The 23,332-nt window shown below is 39.1% G+C and overlaps 2 protein-coding genes across 2 annotated transcripts in view; one reads left to right on the top strand and one right to left on the bottom strand.

Annotated features, from left to right (window-relative positions):
* Positions 1–8,706, bottom strand: part of COL4A4 (collagen type IV alpha 4 chain) — a 66,669-nt gene extending 57,963 nt beyond the window's left edge. Inside the window, exons 1-3 of the mRNA XM_064666487.1 lie at positions 8,592–8,706; positions 3,286–3,473; positions 1,114–1,153 (exon numbers count right to left, since the gene is read on the bottom strand). Coding sequence (XP_064522557.1) covers positions 1,114–1,153; positions 3,286–3,341 — 96 coding nt within the window. The 5' untranslated portion in view covers positions 3,342–3,473; positions 8,592–8,706. The remainder of the gene's footprint in view (positions 1–1,113; positions 1,154–3,285; positions 3,474–8,591) is intronic.
* Positions 8,707–8,794: 88 nt separating this feature from the next.
* Positions 8,795–23,332, top strand: part of COL4A3 (collagen type IV alpha 3 chain) — a 58,301-nt gene continuing 43,763 nt past the window's right edge. The window contains exons 1-2 of the mRNA XM_064666488.1: positions 8,795–8,978; positions 21,305–21,361. Of these exons, the coding sequence (XP_064522558.1) occupies positions 8,898–8,978; positions 21,305–21,361 (138 nt within the window). The 5' untranslated portion in view covers positions 8,795–8,897. The remainder of the gene's footprint in view (positions 8,979–21,304; positions 21,362–23,332) is intronic.

Genomic DNA, 23,332 nt, shown 5'->3' with positions numbered 1-23,332 from the left:
AACATTATTTTTTCAGCAAAACTGTGTAAATTGTCAAAGACTTTTCAAAAAGGATAACAAGGGTTAAAAGATTTAAGAATAATGTAGGTAAACAAATAGTGATAACAAAAATATTTGCTCAGTGTGGATTTTCATTATTATCAAGCTCAACATTGTTTTGTTACTTGTTTTAATACCCGACAGAACACTATAAGTTCATACTTCAACATTTCAAGGAGAAAACACTGACAAATATTAGATAAGGAGGAAAAATTCTGTTCTTTCTATCTAAAACATTTTTAGAATATCTGGAACTCCCAAACCTCAGAACAAGAGGGTATGATGGTCTCTCTCACAGACTACTTCTCTGTCACACACTGGATTTCCCATGAAATTACTAATCTACTCCACACTAGTCTCTCACCTAGTTATTAAAAACTTGCCTCTCCTGGAATGTCAATGGAATGCAAGTTTCCCATAACACGTAAGCTGTTACCCTTTGTTCTAATTGAACACATCTATTTTTAAAAAATATTTCCACTTTCAACAGTTCAACTAAAAAGGGATGACTTTGGGAATAAAAAAAAATAAAAAAAAGGCGCTTTAAAATATTTGAAAGAGTTAAATATAGTGGACTTGAAAGAAATTTCAGTGATAGCATTACAAACATGAGGTTAATATGAAGGCCAGTACAGAGGGGAAAAATAAATATATTGTATGTGAAATTTTGGCTTCAGAGAGATGGAAATTACCAGGGAAGCCAGTTTAAGATCCAGGCTAACATACAGAGCAGAGCTTGAAAGCTAGAGAGACATGTGCCATAATGCAGAGCCATCAAGAGACTTTATGAGGAAGGATACAGACAGTGCACAAGAGAGGTTTTTATACATGCAGCTTTCCAAAAGCATCTAAAGATTCCAGAATTAGAATCTAGGAGAATGCAGAGGAGAAAATGACAAAATAGTTAAGCTGAGCAACAGGCACAGAAAGGAAAGTTAGAACTGCAGAAATACTGAAAGGAAAATTACAGTTTTCCCAGAGAACTACAGGTCATTTTGGTGTATATAGTGTTACTTCTTTGAACTGCACTATCCTACCTCTCACCTGTCTAAAGTAAACATCAATGTCACTTACCCCAGCGATTTCTTGTGCTGCAAAAACAATCAGCAGCCACCTGATTTAAAAGAAGAAGAAAACAAAATTAAAACTGAACTTGCAGCATCGAACCTTCACAAAAATTCAGCCTCTAGAAAGTGAGAAGTGTGTACACATGAGAAGTCCTGTTTGGGGTGATTATATAGTATTTTTATAAAGGGTACACACCATCAAGGGATGGTCAGCACATGGTACATATCTTCGTGAGATTGAGGACAGGCAGGCATGAATAAGGCTGTGTAAAGGTCCTTTTAACTCCCTCTTGTAACCTCTTTCTAACCCCATAATTACAGGGTGAAAGAGAGGAGCCATTCCAGACAGATTTCTCCATGGACACCATGAGATGAAGACTGAGCAGAGATGGAGGTGATCTGCACCTGCCCCAAAATGAGTTTGCTGCTACTGTTTTCTTTCGCTGGGAGAGAGAGAACAAGAGAAGGTAACGAGCAAAGCCTCACTCAAAATATGATTCCAGAGCAGCTGCTGGGGAAGCCCAGCTCCCTGCCAACCATTGCTAGTGATGGATTATAGAGTTGAAATAATTTCTGCAATAAAAAAAAAAAAAAGAGAGAGAGAAAATATAATAAAAAATAGGGAGAGAATACACTAAAATCAAAAGGTAGCCCAAATAAGTATTATTTTTAATTAGTATTATCAGTAATATTGTTTTTAATGAGAACTAAGGTGCTTAATCATTATATGAAAAGATAAACTAGATACACCCATAACATGTAGACTGCTGTGTATTATAATATAATATTCACTGCAGGCTGCAGTGAAGCCTATTTCAAAATTACTTCAACTTGGCAAACACATAGGCATTTAGTAAAATTCCCAAAGTCCTATTGAGATCAACTTCTATCTTTGTTAGCCATATGGTCAAATCTTTGGAGAACTGTGCCAGCAAACTGATTACTCTCCCTGATTATTAATTATTTATAGATTCAAACTGGAAGTAATATAACTTGTACATGCACTGAGATATACTGATAAATTCGATACTGAAAATTTTTACATATTTTAGCCATTTATGTACATTTACTCTATGTACTTTTTACACTTGTTGCCTGCTACTTGTTTTCAAATACATAGATTTTACTGAAACAAATTATTTATGCAAACAATTAGTAGTAACTGAAGAGAGAAGCTCACACTGTCCCGTGCTAAATAAGAAACAAAGGACCAATTAAACAGTATAAGACTGCCAGATGACCAGCTACAGCAGTAAATGTCTTATGCATGCCAGTGGTTCATCCTTTAATGTATAAAGTAAGTTTGTGTAGAAATGATTTAACTCCACAGGAACACTTCAGCGAGGTAGCAGATAATAGCATTGGTTTGTTCTGTGATTGTTACTAATTTAAGCCCATTTTTGCTTCTCACCTTCCTAACTTGCAGATAGTCTCTGTAAACATTTTTTCCCATATCAAAGTTGGCCAGGGGTGAGTTATTTTTCATTTAAGAAGACACCAAGTTCTCTTGAAGCCCTCACACATGTGAAATAGAAATCTGATGATGCTATTCTTGATATAAAGTACTACAGTCTCCCTTTTTCCAGTCATATGGCAGGTATGTGTTTGGCAGATTCTTTGTCATTTCAAAATCCCTGCCTCCTGAAGCCAGGCAGATGTTTCCTGCTATGTACTCAAATCAGCAAAGACTGTTAGAGGTCAGCCAGTCACAAATAATGAAGAAAAAAGGCAAGAAAAGCTACCTTGGAGAGATGACTGGGATAGAAGGCTGCTACATTGGGGAACATCTGAATAACAAGCAGCCTGGGTTTGTACAACCCAAATAAATGTAAAAAAGACACTGGAGGGAGGTCAGGCCTACAGGTTTGAGTTGGTCATTACTTTTTCTTCTCCAAACATGTTCATTACTAGAATGTAGGAATCTCTTTCCTCTTGAAACAAACTCAAAATTATAGTTCCTGTTTCCTACTATTTAAAAAGTGTAAGGCCTAAAATTTAAATGGTATAAACTTACAGGCCAGCAACCAAACTCAAATACAATAAATTATCATCTAGGCTTATCAAATTTATGACAGGCTACAAATGATTTAATTTCTGATTTGTTATTACTGTTAAATTGATAGCTAAGAATATAACTCAGAGAATCTGGTTAAAAAATTTAGTGATCTGTAAAACTCACCAGGCAGCTGTAATAAGCCACTTAATCCGTTCAAATGAATCCTTTGTTAATGCCATTCACGCTGATTGAGGATCTGTATATGCAGCACTTTTTTTTTTTTGTCTTTAAATGGCAGGTCTTCTCTTTCCTTCTGTTTGTGGATGGTCTATAAACACTGTTCCATACTGTTGTTGTTTTCCACTCTGAACCTGTTTATATTAAAATATACATCCAATGTACAAACATGAATAATTACTGGGTAACCTAAAATAAGCCTTAATCATTTATATATGTCACACTGCACATCTCTGTGTTGGCATTACATTATGTTATTCCTATTCAGGATGCATTTTATTTTACCAGCAATCCAATTATTTCAAGGGGACTATATATAAAATTACAGATCAACATAAAAAAGGGTACAAGATTTCAGCCTACAGAAGAGATAGTCTTCATTCAGTATTTAAAATAATGAACGAAGAGCAACTTACATCATTATTTCTTAAAAAACTGCCATAGCCACCATTTTGGTTAAAGGCATTAAAACAAAAGATGCAACACCCATCTACAGTAAAAAAACTAATGAACTTAAAAAAAAAAATCAAGAAAATATTTGCTATAGTTTCAAGACCAGATTTAGCAGCAGTGTCATTTGCAAACTGGGCTGGACCAGTCTGTGTGAGCATCTGAGCAAGGGAGGACTACTCTGAATGCAAAATAAGCTATGTGCATTTCTAGCTCAAGAGTTCTACCCATATGCATGGATAGATGACTATCATTGGAAACATTACCTAGAGGTTTTTAGCTTTATTTTTAGAACATTTTTTCCACAACTTTTGCCAGGAAGCTGGAAGCCCTATGTGCAGGATTGACCAGTGGCCTCTACAGTCCCCCAGAGTCAAATTTTGCATACATAAATTAACTACACAGTGCACCTGTGACCTATGGTTTAGGTCAACAGCATATATGCTGTTTTAGGTGCAAACATGCTGCTTCAAGCTTTTTGTAAGCTCAGGCTTCACAAATCCAGAGAAATGGCCAGCTCGTGCAAATCTTTATATCCCCCAAATAAGCGAAAAGCCGTAATCCTTTGTAATAAGGCACATCTGGCAAATGATTCACACTGGTCATTTCAAACTGAGGGTTTAAGAGGCTGGCCTTCTCCTATGTTAGCACAGATTGTTACAGGCTTCTATTTTTCAGTGCTCTAGACTTTCAGATATAGGGAGGTGATTTTGAGGAGACTGAGCACTGACTGGAGTGAGTGGACAGGGGTTTGCTTCCTTTGGAGAAGTCTCCTGAGGGAGCAAAGACAATTAGTTCCTGAGAAAGGAGCAAGGATGTGAACTGCAGCAAACTGGCTGCTCTCTGATAGCTGTTCAACCAGTAGCTGTGTTTGCTTTGTTAAACAAATGAGTGTACAGTTCCTGAAACATCACTGTTTTGCTTTCTACTATTTGGATAGTGTGGCATCTTTCTAACCAGAACTAATCTCTAAATAATATTGACTCCTATGTGTATGGACAGTATATCCAAATCCCACAGTACGAAGAAGAGACTTTGCAAGCTACTGTGCACTGACTGATGAATAAATAGCCTAAAGGCAGCCAACCCATGCTGCAAGATCATACCCTACATGTATTGTACAGTATTCCATTCATCTGCCAAATTCTTAGTCTCTTTCTGTGCCCCAGTTCCCCATCTGTAAGAAAAGGAAAAAATAACAACATCTCTAATAATAAAATAATACTCCAATAGCATTCCTACCTCACTGATTTTTTATATTAATCATACAAACAATATAAACAAAATTGTGAAGCAATATAATACTGCAGGGATAGATTGCCTCAAATGGAAAATCCAAGCCAGTCATAAAGTGTTAGACTTTGCAGAAATGTGTTCCTGTTGCCCACTATCCATCTCATTACTTAATTACCCAAACAGCTTCTGAAAATTAAGAAGAAAATTATATTTGGTATGTTTGCTTTGTATTAGCAGTGAAACTTCATTTTCAGATTAAAATCCATTTTGATCCAACCCACTGACAGTTTGAAACAATACTTGATGCAGGAGTGGAAGACTTGCACCCCTCTGCTTGCTGTTTTGTTATGGCCATCTAAACCCCATCATTTGCCAAACAATTTGAAGTGTTCAGTGGATAATGCAATAATATAAGGACTACAAAGTGTTATCTAGATTGATGTGTCAGATGGATCTCATGCTTTATATTTTGAAGCAATCACAACAGTTACTCCAATAGAATACTAACCTAATTCAAAAGAAGATAAAATACCCCCTGGGTAGCACATTCAATATCTCCAAAGGAATAGGCTTTATATAAGCATCACCAAACCTCAGCTCATAAAATTCTCAAAAGATAGAGGGGGAAAACTGGCACTATAACATAACCTAGATATTTCTTCCTAGACAAGAAACAAGAAGCAAGACAATTTTATTCTTAGGGACTCTCATAAAATAAGCCTATGGGACATGAGGCATAGTTTGAGGCAGACACACAGCTACAGTTATTGATACAAAATTGAGAGTAGTCCTAACTGTATTCTCATGACATCCAAAGAAACCCACATCACATGTAATAAGACCGCTGAAGTTGCACAGTCAAGGATTCAGAAGTCAGGAAACAAAAATTGGGGTTGCCTGCTCAGTTTTAATGTGGTTCCTTTGTGCATATGATTAGGATAGTAATTTTAAGTACATGAACATATATGCTATTTTCCATAGGACTTCTGCCTCATTCATGATGGATATATTCCATACTCTTTACATCCTTTTCATTAAGCCCTATTTTTTTCATTTACAGTGCCCTGTAAAACTTTGCATTTTATACTGAAGTCATAGAACTGTATGTAATGTTTCTCACAAAAATATTCCTTATACTTTACCATAGAGAACTGACAAAACAAAAGCAAAGCTATAATAATTAAATATCAATTACTGTGGAAGAAGCCAAACTTTAATGATCTGTGGCTTTCAATTGCTGTGTAGTACTAATGTTGACCTCGGCTATTCATGTACTGGTGGTTTTGTTGGTTTTTTTTTAAAGTACTTCTACAGGCAGCTGCAGGGGTACATTTTGGCCCAACTGATATTAAGGCTGCCTGGACAGCTGTTTTGACTGAGTTTGCAGCTCTCTGAAGATATTGTGGACAACAACAGCATCAGCAACACTGTGTGCATCAAGGTTTCATAGACTTTCTTTGGATGGATGCTGTCAATTATGGTAACAATGAGAAGGACAGAGAACATCAGGAGCTGAATCTTACCTTTTTTACAGCTCAGTGTTACTTTGAAGGCATGTATCTGTCCTAGAAATCCACACAGAGGCATATATGCTTTTTTGTGACAATCTCACAATGCAACATTACTTGTTCTTTTGTAACTATAACACACACAACTACCACCCAGCTGAGCCACAGTGCTCAGCAGCCCGTGCTCAAGGTCAGTGAAACAGGTGGTTCTGGGACTGAAGAGGATTCTTTTTAAATGTTTTCCCTTGTTAGTACTTTCCCGTGTTTGCTTTGAGCTTGCTTCCTTTTTTTTTTTTTAAATTTCCAGAGTTTTCATCATTTGAAAATTGGCTCAGCATCCATTAGAGCAGTATTTCATTCACTCAGTATTCCCTGTGAGTTCATTTTTTGCCCCTAACAGTGGTCTGCCTCCTTTCTTCTGTTTCTTCCAATAATTGTTTGGCCTAGTACTCAGGAGCTCTCCTTTTGAGTACTACCTGCTTTACTCAGTGGCAGTCATGCTGTTCATTCTGCATTGAAATTAGTATCATTTCTGAGGACTGATCACTTCACTGCAGTCACTGACCTCATTGTCTCATAGAACCTTGCACCTTTTGGTTTTACTTTTGAATAAATGACTGTCTGCTACATTCTGTCTAACACCAGTTTTTTAATGTTAAATTCCAATGGTAGATTTAGGTGCATATAATTTATAAGTGTTTATGGCTTGTAAACAACTGTAGACACCATTTTTGACTTCAATACAGTATTGTTGTGTAAAAAATGTAGCGCTGTTAGAGTCAACAGGTTTAGAAATCTGACAAAATGTGTCATTTTGTGGTTTTATCACGAAGATACTATTTCCTCCAAATGGTCACCATCAATCTGGCTTGAAAACAGAGGATTCTTTTTCTCCTTTCTCTCTATACCTTGCTGCCTATACTACCTTGCTGTCACAGATGCTGGATATTTCTGAGCCAAGTTGTTAACATGGTTCTATGTACAAGATCTTTGATACCAAACATCTTCCAGAGATATGTTCTCACTGGTAGTATCAAACTTTTGGGAAAAGTAACCTCTGCTAATTAGCTTTCACAGCAGATTTCATAGGAGGCTGACAATACTGTCTACTGAAAGAAGATCCAGCTCCACTCCAGTGCACGTAAGGAAAGCTGTTTTACAAAGCCCTTAGTGCTCTTTTAGCTCTTATGAAAGCCCTTAGATTTGTATTTCATGCATAGTCCTAGATTTCTATACAAATATTATATTATTGTTTTTTCTGTATCACTTCTAGTGCTTAATAAAACCTGTAACATGGGATTTCCTCAACAGCATCCATGAACACTACAGACAAGGTAAGGTTGCTGTGGTTGGAACTGCCAGCATAAGTTTTCACCATGTTAGAACAGCACTTTATTTGCCGAGATGTTATCTTATGTCAACAGCATAAATGTGATAAACTTCACACATTGCCAACACATTATGAATCACAATTCCATTCACAAAAGCTTTATATCATGCTAAACTACGTGGAAAGCCTAGAGAGAAATACTTCTCGTTGATTTCCATTTATGCAGTGGGGCAGCATTTTGTCCCTTCTGGGACTTCTTGATCTCCGCTGCCTCATTAAGAAAACGCCTGAGGGAGAGGAAAGCGTAGGCGAAAGGAAAACACTCCCGTCCCATCCCGTCCCGGAGCGCCCCGGCAGCGGGATGGCGCTGCGGGCCCGGCTGCCGCCGGCCTTTCCCGGCACCGCCTCGCTCCCCCCCGCTTTCTCCGAGCCCTTCTCCCCGCCGAGGCTTCACAGCCGACCCTGCTCCGGGCGAGCCGTGACCATGCTCGGGCCGTGCCCGGCGGGTCTCCGGCCCCATCCCCACTCCAGCTCCTGCCGCGCAGCCCCGCGCCCGCCACCTGCGCTCTCACGGCGGAGGACGGAGCCAGCCCGAACCCCGGGACACCTCCAGCTGTCCTGGGACGCTCCAGCTGTCCCGGGCCGGAGCTGCCCCCCAGCCGCTGCCCAGCCCCGTCCCCAGGAGCGCCAGGTGCCGCCGCCCGGCGCTGCCCGCCCGCCGCGCTCACCTCGGCTCCCAGGCGGGACAGCCCCCGACACCTCGCTCACTCCATGCCCGCTGAGGACGGACGGACGGACAGACGGCGGCTGCCAGCGGTGCCCGAGGCAGGAGGCGCCGGGGGGGAAGAGCAGAGGGGAGGAGGGGGTAGCCCCGCCCTGGCCGGCCCCGGCCCCTGTCCCCACCCCACCCCGGGGCGCTGCGAGCGCCGAGGCGGGTGCGGAGCGGGAGCCCCCAGGCCAAAACCCGCGGGAGGGCGGGCGGGGGGCAGAGTCGGAGCGCCCCGGGACGCCGCGCGGGCAGCGCCGAGGCGGGGATGGCCGGCGGGGGCTGCCCGGGCCGCCTGGCGCCGGTGCTGCTGCTCGCCCTGCTCTGGCCGGGCCGCGCCGCGGCGGAGGTGAGTGAGCGCCGGGACGGGACGGGGCGGCGGAGCGGGGTCAGCCCGGGCAGAGCGGGCCCGACCGCGGGCCCCGCTGCCGGGGCAGCAAAGGGGAATGAGTCCGTTTAAAATGATGCGCGTCCCCCGCGCCCGGGCAGGGCGAGGGGAGGAGAGGTGAGAGGGGAGGGTTGGTGCATCTCGCCCGGCTGCGGGGCACCGCTACGTGCGCTCCTCCGCCGGGCGGGGATGGGGAAGGGCGGGGAGGCTCCGCACAGGGCACCGGGTCTCAGGTGAGCAGGAGCCTCTCGCCCTTCCCTCTGAGGGGCTCCCGGCAGGAGATGGCGGGCACAGCCCGAGGCGCAGAGCCCGGTCCTGCGGGCACGGAGGATGCGGACGGCGAGGACGGAGCGGTGTCGGCTGTGGATGCTCTCCGAGGTAAACACTCCCGGAGCAGCACTGACTGTCTGGACGACCTGTGCCACCCTCGTGACAAACTCATTTTACAGATTGTCTTTCAGGTTTAACGATGAGTGTACATCACCGTTCGGTCAGTAAATTCTCCTAGATAGTGCTGTAGTCTTTGCTGTTCCTCTCTCCTGTGTCTGGTTATAAGATTTGCATTGTACATTCCCGGCGGGGAGAAGAGCAGTCAGCTGTGAGGGTACATGGGCCAGTGGGCTTTCAATATTTCTGGCAATTCCCAAAAAGAAAACTGCCAGTTTTAGTAAATTTCTGAGAGACATCAAACACACAAAACTGCCAGGTTTAGTAAATATTTAGTTCTCTTTCTCCCATAATAGTCAACAGTGTTAATTTTTCCTTGCATGTGTGAGTAAAGCTCCAACGCAGTACATCAGAATCCTTTACTGTCTATCAAAACATTTTGAACTTCACCTTTATAAGGAAAAAATGTGATCTACCTTATTGTTGCTAAAACAGAGCCACATTCTGCTGTAATTATGGGGAGCAGACTGATTAGTAATACCATTTCTTCTAAACTAATGCAGCTCTTTCACTCACCCATTCTGGGTAAAGTGTCTGGAAACAGCATAAGCACCTCACCCAATATGTTTCTCTTTTTTTTTAATGGTACTCTAACTTGCAGTGAAGTTTAGTCATTTAACAAAGATACAATTGTTGTATTTGTAATGGAATTAAAATACCTCTTAGTTCTTATGTAGAATAGAGGTACCAAATCTAATTGCAAAGTGCATGTTTTCTGCAGAGTTATTTCAGGTTCTGCCTACATCAGATGCCTAGTGTAAAGCAAGCTGTGGAAGAGTGATAAACTCAAGACCTGCCTCTCTCTTCTACCCAGTTTTCTGGGTTTTATTCCATTCTTCTCTTCCTCTTCTGGTGCCTCCCATCTGTTGTTCTTGTTGCTCTGAAGAGCTGGACATCCTCATAGGTGCTTCTGGATGGCAGTTAGAGAGGGCAGGCTGTGTTCCAGGAGTGCCTTCCCCCTCCCACAACACACACTCGCACTTTTTCTAAGCCTCTCTTCTGGCTGTGTTAATCTTGTCATCTTGTTTCATGTTTTTATCTACAAATGAAGAGCAAAAGAGGTGTATTAGCAAGTAAGACCCCATATATGGCCCAGTAAAGCATTTCAACTCGTTTTTAGCAACCTCAGTGTGGTCCTGGAATATTTGCCTGTGTCACCAACTCGTGTACCACAGTTCTTTAGCAATCTTTCTGCTTAAGGTCAATCATAGAGCTCTGAAATACCAGTTTTCTGGAGCATTCTTGTTACAGGATCCTCATTTACACTTAGGTCTTAAAGACAGTATTTGGAATGGTAGGAAGTGTCTTCTACAGAAATCTTGCTGTTTAAGCAAAGTTTGAACATGTATTGATTCAGTGATGCTCTGAAAATTCAGCAGATCTCAAATGTTTGAGCTTAGTTTAAACTAGCCTTGCAATTTAAGATGCAGATGTCATAATTTCTCTTATTTTATGAAAATGCTGATCTTTTCAAAAGAGGAAGTCTAATCTAACAAAATGTTCTAGATGATGGAGCAAATGAGAACTCGTTAAAAAGCAGTTTTATCTAAACTAATTAAATATTAGTGTCTAATGTAATTGACATGAAATGATTGATGAATAAATCATTGCATCTTAGTTAAACTGTTCATTGCAAAGAAATAAGTACTGTTTATGTTTTAAATTCATTCTACACTTTCATATGAAAATAAATTGATGTTTGACCAGCAAGCAGTACTTTTGCTGTTTGCATCAACTAAAAAATGTTGCAATGTAGAAAATTTTAAGTGTAGCTTATTCCTGAAGACGAGAAAGAAAATTGTGAATTTATGCCTGCTGCTGTTTATACAGCAAATTTTGGTCCTCACAGCTCTTCACAGAGTCCAGACTTCCCTGCCCTGAGGAGGCTGAACTTTCTGGCACCTGCTAGGGAGTATTATTATCTGCATTCTTGGCCACTGGCATGCTCTAATCTTCTGAAAACTCAGCAGAAGTAGCATCTTCCCATGTCAAAGGCTTTTCAGCTCATTTGATGTATTCCTTCACTACAAATACTGGTTTTATAATTCTTCAGATTTTTCCACTGTTCATTTAAATCAATGATAATAATAATAATTATAATCATCAGCACCAATATGTTTTCACAGGGTACGAGATCCTTCTTACTCCTCATTTCTTTTTTTTTTTTTATTTTCAGAAAAGAAATGGATTTGCTTTTGCATTGTTTCATTTTGTTTAACAGCAGCTGGAATTGGTGCTGTTGATGCACATGTACAATTCAATTAATTCCCCTAAGTGTGTCCTGTCTTCTGGTACCCTTCATGTACTTCTTGTATATCTTGAAATTAAACACTAATCTAAAAGTATTTCCTGAAATTTACTGTTTTGAATGACACTAATAAGAAAAATACCTCAGTCATGTTCATTAGTACTGAATCAATAGTGCTGCTTAGTGGCATTGATCATTTTTGTGATGGCATCATGTCAGTATTTTTTCAGAACAGGACAAAAGAGAGTTTCTGCTTGAGTAAGATTCCTGCACTGCAAGTTAGCTGCACCTTATGTTACTACCACTTTTTAACTTTAAATACTGTTGCAATGTTTTGTTAGCCCATGGGATAAAATTAAGTGCTCCTTTTCTGTATTTGCCTCCATAATTACACTTCATATTTCCCATCATGCGCTGCTGGAACAGGAGGGGAGATAACAAACTAGGTGACTATAAGACTTGGGAAGATCTTTTGTGCCTTCCCTTTCTCATGCTTATTGTCTGTGACTAGATGCAAGTGTTCATATTCCACAATTAATTTTACTTCTTACAAATGTTAGAATTTGCATGCAAATATTTATAAACTAATCTTCTTCCTTAAGCAATATTTTCTTTTTGATTATATGCAACCTACATTACTGTCACAAATAGATCTTAATACATTGCTCTGATAGGAAAAAATAGTGTTCTAGCTCAGCCATGACCATGTCCAGAATGGGATGCAGGCTGAATTGCTTAGTTTAACTAGGAATCAAGATGTTGGAGGGACCAAGTGTCAGAGTGAGAATGTTCCTCCTCTGTCAGCCTTTGGAAGTGCCCAGGTTCTTTGTTGCACAAGGCAGCTGAGAAGGGAAGATGTGCACCTGAATATACAAAAGGGAGTTCACTGAGCACGTTAGAAAAACAGGTCCTTTGTGAAGTGCTCTCTTTGATTTGGTGAATGTGATCCCAGCTCTGAAGTCAAGGAGGCTGTTGCTCTGATAATTGGGCCCAACTTCTACTGGACTGTTGTGCCCCTGATTGCCTCTGTAGTGACCTGTAATTCAGCCATCATCTGGATGGAGGAACAGGCCAGTGTCAGAGCACTGCAGAGCAAGGCTTTTCCTACTGGGCCAAAAGAGTCAGCATAAATTAGCAGTTACCCTAAAGTTTGTGCATCAAAATCAGTGGAGTTCTGCTGTCTTATACCACGTGGAGGCTTGCTCTGATGGTCAAGAAATGTGAAGTGTGCCTGTGTGTATGTTGTCTCATACAACTGAAGGAAGATGAACCTTCTTAGGTGACCTTAGTTAACATCTGTGAAAACTGAACAGTTTTCTAGCAAAGGTACAAGGTACAAGGTAAATACACATCTGGGCAAAACTCTATAATTCAAGTTATTTTTCTGGCTGAATAATGTCACTAAAATTGTTAGAGTAAGCAGGCAAACACTGGGTCTTTCTTCAGTATTTTGCATTTTGTAGAGATATAACCATTTTATTTCGTGATCTCTGCCAGCAGTCTCTTCTGCAATACCTAGAGCTGATCTATCATAACATGTCTTTGAAACAGAATCCTTTGCTATTAAGTGCAACTAGGATGGGATGTCCGGTCATCTGTTTTACTGTCACATTCTCAGCCTGCTGCCTAACAGTAATACTAGAAGGCTCAGTATGTTGGCATGGATTACAGGAGCCTAGGAGGAAAGTGAAACACAAAAAGCCTTTTTTCTTAACTGTTTACAGCCCCAGTCTCTCACACTCACACTGAAAAAGTTCCATTTTGTCACACCTAGTATATTTTTAGTTCCATTTGCATTGTTTGTCATAGCAATTTTGTGATAGGGCACAAGTCTCACGGGTTTACAGGTTTTCCATTTTGCCTGGTTTAGTGAAGGCTTTTTAGCTGGGGCTTTATTCTGTGTCTTTTCCACGTGTCATTTTGGAGGAAGCTGCAAGAAAAAGTGACCTTTTAATTTTTTGTTGTTTGTTTTTTTCATTCTGTGAAATCACAGAGCCTTTCAAATAAGGAGGAACCAAAGCATGTGCAATAAGCTTTCTCTGAACAAGCTACTGTTGCTTTCATTGCTATTTGCACCACTTAACAGGAGATGCACACCAGGAATTTTATGAATATACAAATATACAGGCCTGAGGAGACAAAAATTATAGTGAATACTATTCCCACACTCAAAAGCTGGGAAAAAATAGAAATTGTGTCATGTAATGCTAGGTATATTATGGTAGGTAAGCAAAAATTCACTAGTTAAATGATGTGTATTCTTTGTTATTAAATTAGTCTTTTAAGATGACTGTTAGAAAAGAAGAACACGGATGAATAAGCTGATTAAACACCCTTAAAGGGGTGTTTTGCTACACAAAACAAAATTCTGTGGCCTGAACTGCCTAGTCTTTTTTTTCTAGGGGAAAAGAAGAATATTTATTTCTGTTGTCCCTATGTCCTCTTCAAGGTCAGGAGAAGAAACCCAGAGAGATGGCGTTTATGGGTCTGTCTGTGGAGACTTTACCCATCTAAATATATCAGGAACAATTTGGTTCAATTTCTGATAGTCCTCATCACAGTGACTTCCACCCTAGTTAGATTATTTGTACAGTAAGATATTGGTCATTATAAACATATAGGTGTCAAAATATTCTGGGTTTTAGAAGAAGGAAAACTACCATTCTTTTTGTTTAAAAAGAGTAATTCTGTATCTTCTCTTTATAGACCAAAAGGAATTAAACCCCCAACAAAAACGAGAGATTCGAAAGCCTCAACTTACAGTTTTCCAAAGCTGCACACAGTGTGCCAGCTCTACTTACATAGATACTGAGTAATTTTAGGCAACTTGTACAACATAGGCTTTAGCAGCCATCACTACAGAGCTCACAAATGATTCGAGTTTGTGAAAACTCAGCGTGTTTGTTTTTTCCTGAATTAAAATATTTTACCTGTTTTATCCTAAGGCAATGATGATGACATAGGGGCAGAGTGCAGATTGCTAAGCCCTGCTGTTCTCACACTTCCTAACTGGTTACTGATAGTGAGTTGGAGACAAGGGAGAAGCTCAGCATAGTTAATTGTAATGTAACTGCTTGAAGAAGAATATTGTTGGCAACATGGCAGTTGTATGTGGGACATACACCCAGTGAGTGTATGACATACACCAATGACCAGTGAGTGGTGTGTGCTTTCATGGGAATAATATGAACAGGTACATTACAGTGATTTCTGGAAACATCTGTACAGACAGGCTTATTCACAGCAAAAAAAGATATGCTGTGTAGTAAGTATATCTCAAGGAAAAAAAAGAGAATTGTAGGGTGTTTACCTTTTTTCTTTTTTTTTAATTCTGTTCAGTGTTTTTTCCCTCCAAGGATGTTAATTCATGCTTATCAAGCATAGTCAAGAGATACCAGTTCTATGAAAATTTTGTTTGCATCTGGTTTATACTGTTTAAATTAAGGGTTACGTTACTGCTTTTCTGTTATGTTAAATATGGGTACTTATGAGAGTTTTGGCTAGCACTACAAAATTGTTATAATACAAAAGTTCTTACCCAACAAGACTTTTCTTTAAAAAGTAAGAAAAGGTTTATAAAAGTGGTTTCAATCTCTGAAGTGAAAAAGGGGGTTCATGCACATATTCCCTTGGCATAATAGAAAGTTGTTTAAATGTTCACGTACAGCAGCTTCTTCAGTTTCTCCCTATGTGTCATTTATCTTAGTTGGTTTGAAGTACCATGATAAATATATCTTTATATTCCATGAAAGAGCAAACCCTTTCCAAAAGAACTCATAACAGTTTAAAATTATGGATACAAAGTAAGGAAATTCTTACCAAGTTCAGAAGGACACGTGTGTTAACATGGTGTGATCATGGACTGTCTATCTGTCAGTCAAATGCAAAATCTTGCTTCTGCGAAGTGTTATGTTTTTCCCTATGATCATAAATGTTTAGGACTCCTCTCCTGCACCTCACACTGAAAGCAGCACAAAGCCAGTAATACAGGACCCGTGTCACCAAGGGGACATCTTGATTCAGTAGTTATTCCCTGAGCAAGGTTCCCATTACAAGTGTTTAATGGATCTTATTCAACAACTGCACTGCCTGTAGCATAACAGCTTTCTCCTACTGTGTCCTTTGAGACCCAGTCTCTCTGTGTTAGATATTATTGACCAAGTTGTTTATTAGTTAGGTTAAAGGCGTATTCCTTCATAGTGGAAAGTCCAAATGAAATAATTTTCTTTGTGTGCTGGGTATTCAACTGGTGAGCAAAATGCTGTGAATTCTGGTAGCATACATGGCTGTTAACAGGAGTCTTCTAAGGTAGGAATGTCTGGCTGCCTTCCAGTTCACAAATCATTAAACAATGTTTCAGGCTTTAGGAACTGACATATTTTCCTTCATCTCATCATCTCCTATTTCTGCTCTATGTTGTCTATACTTATTGAAGGCTTAATAATTTGGTTTTGTTGTACTGGTCCAGCAATCACTATAAAAACACAAAGTTCTTCGTGGTCTTTGATAATTTTAATGAATTCATGTTTGATGCTTAGAATGCATGAAAAAGTTTTAGTATACAGATTGTAATTGTGAGACTGGTATTTTGTTTTGATAGCAATATTTTGGAGCGAGGGGACCTCAATCTCCAGTACCTTGTACACTACGTGGTGATTTGCAGTTGTGCAACATGAGGGATATGCTGCCAGGGTCACATATCTACCAACCATGTCTAGCTAGAATTACTGACTGTGCTAGTCTAGCTAAGTATCCTAACACAGGTGCATCAGAAAAAAAAAAAAAAAAAGATTTTCCTTATGTAGCCTTTTTCACAGTGGGAACTTTTTTCTATACAGCTCTGCTCTCAGAACTTCTGCTTGAGCAGGGAAGGATAAATGTGCAAAATCATAACTGTGTCCAAGCTAGAAACTTTAGCTATCACCATAGTGTCCTTCAGAAAGTGCAGCATTTAACACCTCTGTGCAGCACATCTACACAAGTCTGTAGTGTCAATAAATGTTAAAGCAAAACTTTCCACTTACTGTAATAGTAGTGTGTTACACCCACTTTTATTAGCTGTAATAGAAAACATAGTAGAGAACATGAGGGAAATGGGCCTTTTGTAGTTTTAAGCACTGTATTAACATCAACTGTTTGAGCAGGATTGTTCTATGTGCTCAGTTGTGATTTATAGATGCAGCTGGGATGTGTAAAGTGATTGCTCTGCACTGAGGCAGCTCAGGAAGAATTCAGAAATCTCGGTGTGTCAGCAGCCCTTGAAAATTCATAATCAAGACTCTTAAAGGAGCTGGCTCACTGATACATAATTTTTAATAACTATTGGAACTTAAGAGAAATTATGTAAAACTGGAAATTAGCTGATAATTTACTTCCACTTAGAAAGGACCACGGAGATGACCTGCATATTTGTAGGCTGTTCAGGATATTGTTAATGAGCAGAAAGATGGAAAAGAAAAAAAAGTGGCATCACAGAAAAATAGATATTGTCCAGTAAGTCTTGTTGTATGTATTGATGGAGTGCTGATTTAGTCATTCTAGATGTTAGAATATAAAGACCTTGTGGCAGGATAGGTGAGATGCTAATAAGTATCCAGTTGAAATGAAAAATCAGGCTTGCCTTTTTAAAAGTGAGTCTGCTCAGCAGTTAGAACAACCAGTGATGGAAGGCGACAGCTTCATCACCAACTTGACAGAAGACACCTGGGCTATTTTTACTGTCCAGAGTAATTAATGGATATCACTTGCACTGCTTTTAATTCATTTTAGAATACCTCATGTTGCACAGTCATCTTTCATTTATGTTAACCAGGATTTACTTTGGGCATCAGTAGAGTTTGCCCATGAAATTAAAGATCAATCAGGCCAAAAGTGTAAACTTCAGCCTCAGTGCAGCCTCATTACTGTATTCCTACAGAATACATTTAATTGCATCTCAGCTTTCATCTGAATGTCTTTATTAAGTCATCCTGTGTGGTCTTGATCTGAAATACACTTAAACAGTATGATGCTTGTTTCCTGCAGCAACACAATTTGCTGCCTCTCTGTCCTGGGTGCAGTATTTTTAATACAAATATGTATTTTGAAATAATAGCTGAGGTACTCTGATCCTCTCTGGATCTGGAAAAATAAATAAATACTTTGACTGTTTTGTCATTGTATATGTCATTTCAAAAAAGAGATCAACAAACAAATACCGGTGAATTAATTTGATTTGGTATTCATACAATGATCTAGCTTTATCCTTTTGCATAGGTTTTAGGTCAAAAATCTAGTGCCATCTACCATATTTAATAATTTGTTATTATTATGAAAATCACAAAAGAAAAAAACTGGTGGCTTTGTTAATACATACTTAGGTAGATGTTATTGTGAGAGTTTTGAATAAACCATTAATAACTAATATTCAATTTACTTCTTTTATAACCTGGCAACATCCTATCGTTTTGTTATGACCCTTTGTTAAAGGAGCTTCAGGCATCTTGCAAGGATGTGGAACCATCCAGCAGTATAAATGAGCAATGATTTTTTGGTTCAAAGCTCCTTTACAGAAAGCATAATCTAATCTTACGCAAAAAATCATATGCCAAAACATTTAGTATTATCCAGCTAACTGACTGTGTAATGTAAAATCATCTTTGGTCTTTTCAGTTTAGTTTAAAGTGATATGTGTACACAAAAAGACCTAAATAGATCTGAAAGCTTACTAATGGCAAATTAAACACATTCTAAGCATTCTGACTTCTTGAAGAGCAAATGCTCTCTTTCTTTACATAGTTTATTAACCTTGATTACTTGTGTAGCACCATAAGTTTCTACATGTTCATGCATTTAATTTAACACTGGATTGTCTTTGATTAAAAGATAAAAGAAAAAGGTTTCTTCTGTATCTGTACACCTCAGGTCTTCTGCAGATTATACCTCTTACAGAAGAGTAATTTCATTTTGTGGTTCCTCTACATGTGGAAAACTGTGCTTTGCATACAAATACTCTAAAGAATCTTCTTTTGGCTTTGCTCTCACAGGCAGAAATAAGGTGCAACTCCATGAAGGTCCATAGAATTATGATGGTAAATGACTTGTGGGTATTTCTCAGGAAGGCTCCCTATGGTCAGCCAGGTCCCAGTTACACTGAAGAAGTTCTGAGAATTTAGAATACTGTAAGCATTTTTTCCTCAGTAAACAGCACCTTTCCTGGACTCAGACACGTGTCTACTGAATCTGTCAGCTAAATCAGCACCTGAGATTGTTGGTAATTGGGTCTCATAGGGCTTGTAGTTAATTGACAATTGTCATATGTAAGCCCTAAAAAGGTGGAAGCTTGAGTCACTCACCAGCCCTGGACAGCAGTGGAATGCAGTACCTTCCATTTAAGGCTAATTTTATTGTTCACTGTGTATTTCCTTGAGCAGCTACCCTTTTTATACTGATTAGCAGAGCTGTACCAATATTCTGTGTCACCTGTTTTGAAGAAAGTGCTTTGGGATAGAGGGTACTGTCATTGAATAGGGATTAAGAAAATCAGCTGCCATATAGATTTTTCCAAATTTATTTTGAGATATATGTCACTTTATCCTCTGGTATTGATGTTGAAAGGGTTAAAATATCTGTCATATAACTGACTTAGTGAATTTAGATTATGCAATACCAAACTGATTGACCTCAACAAGAAGAAATCAGGATGCTTAGTTTGTTATTAATTCTGCACTAGTGTTTATTCTTGTGCCTCTGGTGATATAACCATGTTGATTAACATAATAGTAAAGGTAACATAGCTACACAGTTTCTGTCCTACATGACACCTTTGTTTTCCAAATTTCTGATGCAGTACCACTTGAATTCCAACTGTCAGATCAGGGGAAGAGTGAGTCTTCTTTAAATATGCCAAAGAATTAAGTATTTAATGTTTGCAACTCTTTAAAAATCTATCTTGAAACATGAAGAGCACCTATTGATCTGTCTCTAGAACACAGATAGATACAATAATTTCTTGGGGGATTTGCTTTTCATGGCCAACTGATTTAATTTCTGCTTTATTTGGTAAATGAATGTTTAAATAGCTGTTCACTAGAGGAATGCTCCCTGCACCTGTTCTAAAATTGATAGGTGGCATCATCTCACCTAACTTCAGCCACCTGAAAGACAAGCAGCAACTATAAGGAATTTTCAAGTCCATAGAGAACAGCAACTACTTGCAGCATCTTTCCTCCATCCTAAAAGAAACACCTAAAGTGACTGGATGTGGAGTTCCTAACTGGATGTCAAATTTCCCAGTCTAATCAAAGGAAAGAGGCAAACCCCATGAAATGTGTCTGTGACACCACACTCCTCAGTTTTGAACAGAAACAATAGAAAAAATTGATCTCGCTTGTGGGAAGAAAAGAGGCTTTTCAATTCCGTGAAGTATTTTCCCTGAACAGATTGTTACAGGAAAATTTAAATTTAATGATAATCTGACATTATAATTTTAAACTGTAGTGGAGTACCTTTTTTCCTCTACCTTTTTTTTTTATATTTTTTGAGAACACCACTGAAAAAGTTACAAATTAGAAACAGTGTGACTGCTGTAATCTAACCAGCTGTAGGGGCTAATTAATTCTACCTATTAGATCTAAATAGAAATTTCATATCATACCATCTTAAAGGCTTTAATCTTTTAAGAAAAAATACGGCTCTTCCTTTTTTTCTGAATTTTATGCAATTTAGAAAAATATCTTCATAACCAATATGGGATAATTGTCCAATTCCTATTGTCTGTAACCATAACATAGTTATATATATCCTAGTACGTGGTACAACTATATGGTATATCATGATAAAAATACTTACTAAAGTGGGAGGATAAAGTAAAAAATTACCCTCTTGCTACAGGGGTTCAATAGAAGTCCTTCAGCAAGAACTTCAAAAGCAAATGAAAGAATTTAAATGTACCAAGTAGGACAGTATATGCAGTTTACTCCCCATCTCTATGAAAATCATGGCTTTAATAACCTCAATAATGTTTTGGTATAAATCATACATATGTTAACAATGGTTTAGGGGTTTTTCTCTCCCCTCCACTGAAACAGGATATGTGAACATGACTGTAGAAAAGTCCTTTGCAGGAGTGGGGCCATCCCTGTGTGAGGGCACCCACTGTCACACAGATCAGCTCAGGAACAGAGGAGGATAAAAGGAATAGAATTGTAATCTAAGAAAAATAGCAATATATGTGTTCATTTCTGCAGTAATTTTTTTGAAGAATCATCTATGTTTAGTGTTATGAGCGCAACCAATTGAATTTTACATTTCATACTGTTATTACTGTTATTACATTACTGTTTATTACCCTGGTGGTGGCAAGCATGGCTTTTTGGCCTTTACCCCACCTATAAAATGAAACTAGTGCCCTTTTCTGTCATAAAATACAGTACAGAGGAATAATGAGCTCCTTTCCACTGTTGAGAATTTCCACTTCACAAACATTTTTTAAAGTTGTGTTACCTGTGAAACAATTACCTTACTAAAACCACTGAGATTTCATTTGCCCCTCACCAAACAACACAATGAGAAAAATCATTTTGTTATAAAGTTTTTCTTTTTTGTTTTTCAGAGCTGTGTATGCAAAGGTAAAAGTCCCTGCTTTTGTGATAGCACAAAAGGTAGCAAGGTAAGAACAACTACATTTTCCTTTTTTAAAATTAGCTTATATACCTGGAAATTATTAATATATTAGTTCAGTTGATAGAGTGAGCATATTTAGTGTGTTTACAACATTACATGATGTTTGAACACCAACAGAACCACTGCCTGAGGCACTAGGTCCCTTTCACAGACTCCTAACAAATGCCCACAGCTCCATTTCCCTGGCAGCAGCTCTCCTGTTACAAATTTCACAATGCCATCAAGAATGTCATGAGTGTCATGTTCAATGCTTCCCTCTTTCCATCTCTGGACCCTGTTCCCCCTCCCTTTTCCGGTTCCTGAAGGAAAGCTACATTCACTGCCATCAAACAGATAAATCTCTTGTAGGTCAAGACAGGGGATGAGTTCCTGGGTCCTAATCACAGACACCTTGCCAGCATTGAAGGAACAGCATCAAATCCGTCAGCAGTAACAGATCCATGGCTCTGCCTGATGCCAGGAGCGGTTTGGCAGAGGCTCTGAGTGGCTTTTACTCAAACCTGAATTACACAAATGCCAAAAATTCTTTGAAACTCCCGCTTGCAGTTGGAAAAACAACTGATTCACAAATGAAAGGGGCATTATTGAAGGAGTCATGGTTGCAATTCAGGCTCACCCTGAACACAGGGATTGCCCTACTAAGCCTTAGCAACAGATTCCAGACATCTATAAAGATTTAGGATTGTGATTACTCCCACTGATTGGCACATCTGGCTGGTAAAGAATTACTCACAACTTTACTCCTGTACTTCTTGTACCGAGAAAAATGTCATATTGCACCACAGAAAACACTGTTAGTCTTGCTAGGAAGCTTTATTTTAGTGTTGGGGAAAGTTTCTCTCAAAGTAAATATGTTCATTATTGAAATACATTTACATAGGTGGGAAAGGAGTATTATATATTATATATTTTCAGTAAAATCTCCATGTTTATTTTTAATGTTTGTAGTTGGTCTAACCTGACTTTCTCCTGACCAGTGAAATTGAGACCAGCTGAAAAACTAGAAAAAAAATAAGCTGCCCACGAATAGAGAAATATTAATAAGAATGAACACTCACAACTTGCCTTCATCAGTTCCATGTTAAATCACTGAGCAATTTGTAGGGAGGAGTGAGTCATTGTTTACATTGATGAAGATTTTCATGCAGCTTTGGAAAATCAGGACAATGACATTAATCAATATGTTTTGATAACTGTTGAATGTTAAGAAATTCTCCAACCCGAAAATCTTCTGTTCTTGTTGATCTGTGGGGAAGAAGGTGTGGATAAAATTGGCCGTGCTGTGTAAAGGGGAGCGAGGGCGTTAGGAGAGGGCAGGGCTGCTCTGGACCCGGGCAGCCCACCTTGGCTGCAGTGAGGGAGGGCGAGCTCAGGGGAGGCAGCGCCAGGACTTTGTTTTTCCTGCGAGCTGGTACCACACCCCCTCCAGCGGCACATCCTGGGATAGCGTTAATCCTTTTCTCTTTGGACGCTGGTGGATGAAATAAACTATTTGTTATAAAAAGCTACGCCAATTTATGATAAAGATCTCACCATCACTTCATAATGCAATTCTTACATTTGTCTTAAGTTATTCTGGGATTATATTCTATTTTTAGATATATTTTTATTTTATTTTAATTCAGAAGCTATTTAAAATCTGGTGAGTTTGTGGGATTTTGAGGAGCGAGAATTTGTGGAGGGACAAGCCAAAGAATTCTGGCTTCCCTGAGATGTCTTTTGGATCCTGTATTGTACATCAAATAAGACACACAAACTTCTGCACAGCAGAATTTCAGGTGCTTGCTTTGTAAAACTTCATATAAAGCAGAAGAACTGACCTTGCTGTAGAGCAGCAGCCATTAAGTTTGCTGACTACAAATTAGGGCTGCTATGATGGGTTTGGATTTGTGTTGCTAAACATGATGGAGGAATATTAACCAGGAATATGTATCAGCTGCTTTCTTAAACTTTTCAT

This window comes from Pseudopipra pipra, chromosome 10 (assembly GCF_036250125.1).
Source record: "Pseudopipra pipra isolate bDixPip1 chromosome 10, bDixPip1.hap1, whole genome shotgun sequence".
Classification (NCBI taxonomy): domain Eukaryota; kingdom Metazoa; phylum Chordata; class Aves; order Passeriformes; family Pipridae; genus Pseudopipra; species Pseudopipra pipra.
The sequence above is the reverse complement of the archived record's forward strand: the minus strand, read 5'-3'. Positions and strand labels throughout refer to the sequence as shown.